A 9,334-nucleotide genomic window follows, 5' to 3' on the forward strand; every position below is an offset into this window, starting at 1 on the left:
GTGAAAGCGGCTGGTGGCCGGTGGCTGGCAGCTGGCCGGTTGGTGGCTGGGCGGTGACAGCTGGTGGCTGCCTTCCTTGACCTTCTAGATTGAGTTTACTTCAACAGAGACCTCATGTACTGGTCTTCATCATGCCTTTCAACATTCTCCAGATGATGGAATATAAAGTGCATTATCTGATATAAACATGAGATTTTTATCCTGAAAAATGTAGTTTTCGCAAATGAAAAGTTTAGGCAGCTACTGATTTGTTTTTTAAGATTTTTGATGGTTGGGGTTTCGATTTAGTCACTCATTTACTCACAGATTATGATGGTAGCCATCTCAGCTCAATATCTCTTGCAGCTTCTTTCAGTCTCTCATGAGTTCTTGAGTTTTTGCCAAATCTTAAACCATGTTGTCAGCTCCGTGGGTCCTATTTCACTAAACCTTAATCTGAGCTATAGATAAAGTTAGATGCAGGGAAGTTTAATCCTAATCACACGAAAGAAAGTGTCAGGTGTACAGTAAGAGCGAGACACCTTTTCTACAAATTTTCTGAATTCTAATGAAATCTACGGCAATTTGGAAAAAAAACCAGCTCTCTGGCAGGAGGCAGAAGAAAGAAGCGTGGAAAACAGGATCGTTCTCAGGTATCATTAGGAATTGTTTCTTGGAGGAAAACGTATAAGGTTAGGTTTCTTATTGCCAGAGGCAGTTTGACAGAGATGGAAAAGGAGGTTGGTGACAACTCTACGGACTCCACTATTGCCAACGTCAATGGAAGGTTGGAAAAACTGGCAGCTGATACTGAACCCACAATAGTCTATAGCTCTGAACGTGAGGTGGCAGCTACACATCACCTTGGCAAGGTTTTAGGGATTCATAGAGATGCTAATGATGGTTTGGTTGCTGAACATATTCGGAGGCAGATTGATATGAAATATATAGAAGGAATGGTTGGACACCCTCTGAGTTCTTGCTCTGATGCCCAGGTTATGAGTTTTATTCTGATCTTAAGCAGATGCTACCATAGAATTACAGAGATTTAGGCAGTCTTTATAGAAGGGGACGTGCCTGCATAAAAGTATGTTAGCTCCAATGATATTGAAGTTTTTTGTTTCTTGGAAACTAAAATTTCTAAGTATTTGGAGTGGTCTAGTGTTAATTAGAATGGTATAGTTTCTTAGCAATTTTAAGTATGTTATTGTATGTGTGTTAAGCATTATTGCATGGATCAGTCATAAAGTATTCATAAAGAAATGATTAAAAATAGAAATTAAAAAAATCAAATGATAAAGGATTAAATCCAAAATAAAATCTAATTACAAATAATCAATGTAAATAAAACAATTGCAAATAAGAGAAGAGAGACTGAATCAAAAAAAAGAAATAAAATGAAGAATTGGTATGAATTTTTGCATAGCCAGCATGCAATCCGGGAAAAAAGAAAAGGAAAAGAAAAAAGAAATTTCAAGTCAAATCATGTTGATGCACCATACACATATCATCTAGAGAAGAAGAGGATGTCAAGATAAATCAAATGATGTAATAAAATCACGATTACAGTTACACGTATTGCTAGAAGATGATGGAGCGTCTGACACGTGCGAGATAAATGTTAGCCGCCTTTTGTTTTATATTTTTAGGGCAAAAACTGAAAATATCCTTCGGACTAAACAATATTAACAAATAAATCATGATGGACTTACAACTAAGCTTTACAACTAAGCTTTGTTATATTCCCAGCTAATTTTTCAAGGTATTTTTATTGATTTGTAATCCTTGCATAGAAATCCCATGCATGCCTGAGGGTGTCCGGAGAAGTTTTGGTAATTGTTGCATGTTGTGTTCTATCCAAAGCCAATGACTTGCCTTGCAATGGATAGAAGATAGTATGGTTCCTCAAGAGAACTAGAAGAAATTAAACAAAGTGTTGTTATGGACTACAAGGCATAGTTATTGGTGTCAAAAATATTATGGATTTTATCTTTCCATTGTTTGAGCCTGCTGTGGATTTTTTAACCCTTTACAAGGCACCTAGGGCATTGTCCCAGTCAGACTTGCAGAGAGTTCTTGGCACATCAACTAAGACTAGGGTTGCTGCAAATGAGTACAGTAAGCCAATGCTAGAATAGGCTGTTACGTGATGTACCCAACTTGATACTTTTGGATTTATTGTTACTGATTTGTTATAACTGCCTAGCTCTAGAATCTGTTCAAAGCTGGTTTACGGTTATAACAGCTGTCATGACAGCTGGTTTCCCCTTCTTCTGTAACCGTCTTCTAAGAAACAATATATATATATATATATATAGTTGCGTGATTTACCCAACTTGATATTGTTGGATTTATTGTTACTGATTTGTTATATATATATATATATATATGATTTACTCTCTGACCTTAGAGATAAGGAGAACAGAGATTCACATACTCAAATTCTATCTTTTTGAAATGATTGTAAGAGAGGTCGAGCTTTTGAAGATGATGCAGGGAGAAAAAGGGTGCTATTGGAATGGAGGGTGCCATAAAGAATGCTGCAAGAGAGGTCCAGTCCAGTGACATGCCCGGTTTCGTGTCACAAGTGATCCCATCCCACGAGCAGCAGTCTGTACTATCTATCCATGACTCTGTTTTCGGAAAAGGATATTGACAGTACTCCAATGAGGCAGATCTATTCATGGAGAAGGATTGTTTGAATTGACGGAGACAAAGAGACTGGTGATGAGCACACAAATGAGAAGAAGAGGAGGAAGAGTAGGAGGAGGAGTGATTTGAGGAGAGTGGAGATGAAATTGTTGAATGGAAATGGAAGAGAGACAGAATGAAAGAGAGAGATTGAGAGAGGCACAGTTGTGAAAACCCCATGCTGGCTGGACTTACAGGATTCGAAGTATAATTGGGAGAGATGAGAAATAAAGAAAGGCATTATTAGTAGTATTTAATTATTAGTAGTGTTATCTTCAACACTATGAATCTGCCAGTTTAGTGTTGTTCCAATGTCAACTCCACTCGGTATCACTTGAGGCAGAACCTTTATTGAAATAACACTGCAATAAAAACAATATATAACTGTAGTTATCATTACTTATAAAATCCTTACAGAACGAACTTTGAAGATACTGACTGCATTGTTTAGTTTCTTCTTGCACCATTTCTACTAGCATTCTTCTTCGTTCTGCTTGCATTAAGACTCCATTGATCTTCAACCATTTTCAGAAACCATGCGGGTCTTCTTGTTTTAAACACAACATATCCCATTATGACTCCAAACATAAGCCCACATCCATACCCAATTGCCACAGCTTTACTTCCAAACCCATCTTCAAACAATGTTGAATCATCCCCTGCAATAAAGTTTGATGACGGTAATGGTGGTGCCTCGCCATTGCTACATTCTTCTGGCATTGGAAATCCACGCAAACCCGAGTTTCCTTCGAATGAGTGATGATCAAACGTATTGAACTGCTTTCCTTGGGTATGAGTCCTTCAAGCTGGTTATGTGAAAGGTAAAAGACTTGAAGAAATGTTAGATCTACCTACTGTATAGGAATCCTTCCAGTGTACAAATTTGAAGATAGATCTAATGATTATAGACTGGTCAAAATTCCTAATGATGATTGGATATGACCAGTAAGGTAATAGTGAGAGAGGTTAAGTTGTTGGAGTCCTTCAAGCTTTTCGATCAATTTTGGAATCTCACCGGTGAAACTATTACTCGACAAATCAAGTACTGTGAGGATACCTTGAATTTTTACAAACTCAAATTCGATCCTTTCCACCTCATAAATATTGGCAAAGCCTTAGTAATCAAGTACTCTGAGGGATACTGACGGGGAGTGGGTCTTTATGGAATTCACCAAAGAAGAAGCTAGTGAAGTAGTAGGAATTGTTGATGATAATGGGAAAAGTGGGTTACAAGGGATGTTTGGATTGCCGGAAAATGAAGGAAAATAATGGGGTTTTTCAAGAGGTTTCTATTAACAAGACAAATGGATAAGGACGCGTCAGCCAATTGATTGATAGCGAGTAACACCAAATCAAGAGCTGCTGCTTCTTCTTGGGCTCTGTAAGTGCTTCATCTTGCCTTTTAATTAACATTCTCAAGATGATGGAATATAAAGTGCATTGTCTGATATATAAATGAGGGAAACAGGATCGTTCTCCGGTATCATTTGGAATTGTTTCTTGGAGGAAAAAGTATAAGGTTAGGTTTCTTAACGCCAGAGGGAGTTTGTCAGAGATGGATTAAGGAGGTTAGTGACAACTCTATGGACTCAACTATTGCCAACGTCAATGGAAGGTTGGAAAAATTGGCAACTGATACTGAACCCACAATAGTCTATAGCTCTGAACGTGAGGTGGCAGCTACGTATCACTTTGGCAATGTTAATTAGAATGGTATAGTTTCTTAGCAATTTTAGATATGTTATTGCATGCATCATATATAAACTGATTCTTTTGACAGGTAGGATTCTGTTTTGGTTTGCGATCGAATTTGGTTGAAATATACCTAGGAACGTGGGAGGCTGCTAGCGCGTGGGAGACGCCAGTGGACTTCGTTCAGACGCCTGCAACGTGGTGCTCAGTGTATTTTATGTACTGTGAATCAGGACCCTTGATATATTCATCTGTTTTTTCTTGATATCAGGCCAAAAGAAATTGTATTTTCAATTATTTTAATGTTTTTCCAATTCTGAAATGTTCCAAGAAGAATATGTTGTTTTTAGGCGACTCAGAATTGTAGATTTGTTGTAGCATAGAGCTCTTAACCTATCTTACTTTCTTTTGCTTTAGATATAACCTTGCCAATAAAAAATGTTGACTGATTGTGTTGATGATTTTGGATCAGTGTAAGAGTTGTGGAACATCGTTTATACCTTTTGAGATGGGTTTGTTACTCTTCTTAATAGTCATTCGTGACTTACAAATTATCAGAATTACTCTATTTTGCTTGCAAATATTGCTGCTGTTGTGAGAACAGAATCTGTCAGTCAAGTTTTGTTCTTTTAAATTTATAAGAATTGTTTTAATTCTTATAAATTTGCTTGCACACTCGTAAGTTTGTAAGCAATCTGTTCATAACTTTATAACTTTGCATGCTTGACCTATTACATACATGGATTCTTTTACATAAAAGTAACACTCAATTAACCTTGAAACTAAAAAAAAACAGAGATAAAAAGTAAAGGGAATCTGCTACACTGATGTTGTTTCAATGTCAAATCCACTTGATATCTTGTTTGTACTGCAAAATTATAAAGGTAAGACTGGTCAAATAAATTGTAGAGAAAAGATAGCCTGCATGAACTGTGAACATAAAACTCGAAAACTCAAATGCTCCCAAAACTTACTTGAAAATATCAATTGCATTATCTAGTTTCTTCCAGCACCACATCTGCCAACATGCTTCTTTGTTTTCTTGCTCTTGAGATTCCATATATCTTCAACCATCCTAAAGAACCACGAAGGTTTTTTCGTTCTAAACACGATGTATCCCGTTGCAACTCCAAACACAAACCCACATCCATACCCCATTGTCACAGCTTTCCATCCAAATCCATCTCCAAACAATGTTGAATCATCTCCTTCATCAAAGCTTGATGGCGGCAATGATGGTGCCTCATCACCGTAGCATTCTTTTAGAACTTGAAATCCACATAAACCCAAGTTTCCTTCAAATGAGCTTGCATTAAAGGTGTTGAATTGCTCTCCACTTGGTATGGGCCCCTCCAGCTGGTTATGTGAAAGGTTCAGGATTGCAAGAAATGTTAGATGTGCCATCTGCATTGGAATCCTTCCGGTAAGCAAATTTGAAGATAGGTCTAATGATTCCAAATTGGTCAAATTTCCCAATGATGATTGGATATGACCTGTAAGGAAATTATGAGAGAGGTTGAGTTGTTGGAGTGCTTTAAGCTTTCCGATCACCTTTGGAATTCCTCCAGTAAAACTGTTATTTGACCAATCTAGTACTCTGATGGTACTTTGTATCTTCTGAAACTCAATTTCTACACCTTTCCATGTCATTTCTATTGAATGGACACAAACAACGTGATTTGTCGTGTTAAGGTAAATCATGCTTTGATCTGAGGTCATCATTGCTTCAAGAGTATTAAAATACCCTGTTGGCAATGGCCCACTAAAATTATTGTCAGAGATGTCAAAAATCCATAATTTAAAGAAGGAATTATATGCAGTCGGACCCTTCACAAAACCTTGGAGTTTATTGGATTTGAGAATTAGAATTTGCAGCTCTGGAAGCGTTTCTAGAAAATAAGGAAAGGTATCCTCAATCTTATTGTTGCCAAGATCAAGAACTTTCAACATTGTGCAGTTGATGATAGACGGTGATATTTCCCCTTCTAATTCATTTCCATTGAGGTCGAGATATTCCAAGCTATTACCCTTTGAAAATGTTGAAGGGATAGTGCCTTGAAGATTGTTCATGCCTAGATGCAATACTGAGAGCTTGCTGCTGAAGTTCCCCAGACATAATGGTATAGAACCATTCAAGCTGTTGTCGGACAAGTCCAGGACCTCAAGGAATCTCAGCTTGCAAATGGAAGAAGAAATCTCACCTGTCAATTTACTATTGGACACAAGAATGAGGGCTTCCAAGTTCTCTTGTTTGAAAATTGAACTTGGGATTGTACCATGCAAGTCGTTATTGCTCAAATCAATGTATACCAATGAATCTTGTTGGAATTCACTTATATTGCCTATGAGATTATTGTTATGAAGGTCTAGATATTGTAAAGACGGAAGAGCAAACAAAAAGGATGGTATTGTTCCATTGAATAAGTTATCAAATAAATATAGATATTGTAGATTTGAAAGGGTTTTATTTCCGATTGATGATGGGATTTCACCTGTAAAATTATTATTTGAAAGATCTAAATAAATGAGTTGTGTGAGATTACCAAGTAGGGCTAGATCTGATATTCTAATATTACAATTACGAAGAGATATATATTTTAATGACTTTAGATTATTGATGAAGTTGTTTTCTAAATAAACTAAAATTTTTGTATCAGAAAGACTCAACAAAGAGAGGACATTACTCAAATTAGACGAAGGAAAAGAGCCAGCGAGATCTTTGTTGGATGACAAATAGAGTGATTTAAGATTTGGCAGGAGAAAGATCTTACCCGGGAATTTCCCCTGCAATCCACAGTTAGCGAGGGAGAGAGATGACAAAGAAGAGGACAGATTCGCCAAGGAATTAGGTGCAACCAAAGACATATCTACAAAATCTAAAGCGAGATCTCTAAGCTTGGTTAGGTTTTGAAGAAGCTTGTCAAAAAAAAATGGTTGGAGACTTGCGTCGTAGTTTCTAGAGAGATCAAGTGAAACCAACTCAGTGAGTTGATCAAAATCATATGGAATTGTACCAGTAAGACCGTTCCATCCAAGATCCAAGTACCGGAGTTGCTTAAATCTTCCCATTGAGGATGGGAATTTTCCTTGCAATCTACAGTACTTGAGTTTGAGTGATGACAGAGAAGAAGACAGATTCATCAAGGAATCAGGAACAACTAGTGACATGTTTACCGAACTCAGATAGAGTTCTCTAAGCTTGGTTAGGTTTCGAACAAGCTTGTCAAAACAAATTGGCTCTAGACTTAGACCGTAGTTGCTAGAGAGATCAAGTGAAACCAATTTAGAGAGGTGAGAGACTTCTAATGGAACTTGGCCCGCAAGATGTGAACCACTTAGGTTAAGATGTGTTAGACTGGAGAACTGGCCAAATCGAGAAGAAATATGGGAGAAGTTGAAATAATTGAAAGAGAGGTCGAGCAGTTGAAGATGATGGAGAGAGAAGAGAGAATTATTGGGATGGAGGGTGCCGTAAAGCATGCTGCAGGAGAGGTCCAGTCCAGTGACATGCCCAGTTTTCAGGTCACAAGTGACTCCATCCCACAAGCAGCAGTCTGTGCCCTCTTTCCATGACTCTGTTTTTGGAAAAGGATATTGACAATAGTACTCCAATGAAGCAGAACTATTAATGGCGAAGGATTGTTTGAATTGAAGGAGAGAAAGAGATTGGTGATGAGCACACAAATGAGAAGAAGAAGAGTAATTTGAGGGCAGTGGAGATGAAATTGTTGAATGGAAATGGAAGAGAAGCAGAAAGAAAGAGAGAGATTGGGAGAAGCAAAGTGAAAACCCCATGTTTTGCCTTTTAAGGATTCAAAGTACAATTAACTGGGAAAGATGAGAAGTAAAGAAAGGCATTATTAGTAGTATTTATAGACAAGCGCTACAGTCTTAGATTGTATACTGACGAAATCAAAGTTACTGGGAGAAGCATTAAATGCTACAGAAACATAATATGAATAATACCTTTTCTAGGATTTAATAATTAAAAAAGTAAAGTAAGAATAAAAACTGATGGAAATAATGTATACATCTTGATTACTAATATTTTGTTTTTTAAAAATTCATTCCATTCCTTAAATTGATATACTTTGATTTTCCCCTTTTCTATTTTAAATAAAAAAATAATTTAAACTATGGGATTGTGTATACATAATTGAAATAAAATATTGATAAACAAAGTCATCTTCACCTTCTTTATCCTCAAGCCACAAAATCCTCAATATATAGGAAGAAAACTTCTTAATAATTTACACTCATAGTTTACTCACAGCTGAAGCAAGGGGGCATGCAGAGTTAAAGAGTCATCCTCACCTTCTTATGTCCACTTTAATCCAATCCAGTCTACAGTTATACACGTTCTGGCAATAGCTTTCCTAGAAAACCGACAAACAATGGAGAATTAACGGAGTTCGAAGGTTATGTGGGATTGGTCGTCCTCAAAGGTCTTTCTCTTTCAGCATCAACAAGGGAGAACCAATTTTCATTTGGTCTGTCATTGACCTCCAAGTCTTCGGAACTTGGATGTATGTGTATTTATATTGTCCACTCTTCATGTCATGCTGAATATGCAACTGAAGGTTCACTTGCAAATATTTCCACTCAAGAGTGAGAATTGGAAACACGGCAGTACTAATTTCTAAAATTGACATTTTGGCAGAACGTTTTTGTGCTAACAGATACAGTTCGTGCTCTCCCTTTGTAGCTCGTCTGATGGGAAGTGGACGTTGCTGGGACTTCCACCACTCGTCCTCTTCTTCTATAAAACTCCATGCCAACAAAAGACAATAATACAACCCTTGGTACAGATTTTTGCTGGATAAATCTGCGGTTACATACATCAATCCACCTTCGTTTTGTTTTGTGTTAGTACGAAGAAAAATCTGAAGGAGTGCAGTGCTTAGCTGCTGTAGTGTACTAACCGATCTTGCAGTAAAATTGGGACTCGCCTGTTCAAGGTAGAAGTGATGAA

The 9,334-nt window shown here is 37.3% G+C and overlaps 1 protein-coding gene across 2 annotated transcripts in view; it reads right to left on the bottom strand.

Annotated features, from left to right (window-relative positions):
• Positions 1–8,278, bottom strand: part of LOC105139104 (receptor-like protein 12) — a 58,210-nt gene extending 49,932 nt beyond the window's left edge. Inside the window, exons 1-2 of one of the 2 annotated variants that reach the window (XM_011045429.1) lie at positions 5,337–8,276; positions 5,044–5,230 (exon numbers count right to left, since the gene is read on the bottom strand). In XM_011045429.1, coding sequence (XP_011043731.1) covers positions 5,359–8,157 — 2,799 coding nt within the window. In that variant the 5' untranslated portion in view covers positions 8,158–8,276 and the 3' untranslated portion in view covers positions 5,044–5,230; positions 5,337–5,358. Of the gene's footprint in view, positions 1–5,043; positions 5,231–5,336 lie in introns of those variants that run through there. The other variant, XM_011045428.1, reaches the window with a different exon arrangement.
• Between the last annotated feature and the right edge of the window lie 1,056 nt (positions 8,279–9,334).

This window comes from Populus euphratica, unplaced genomic scaffold, assembly GCF_000495115.2.
Source record: "Populus euphratica unplaced genomic scaffold, PopEup_1.0 scaffold121.1, whole genome shotgun sequence".
Classification (NCBI taxonomy): domain Eukaryota; kingdom Viridiplantae; phylum Streptophyta; class Magnoliopsida; order Malpighiales; family Salicaceae; genus Populus; species Populus euphratica.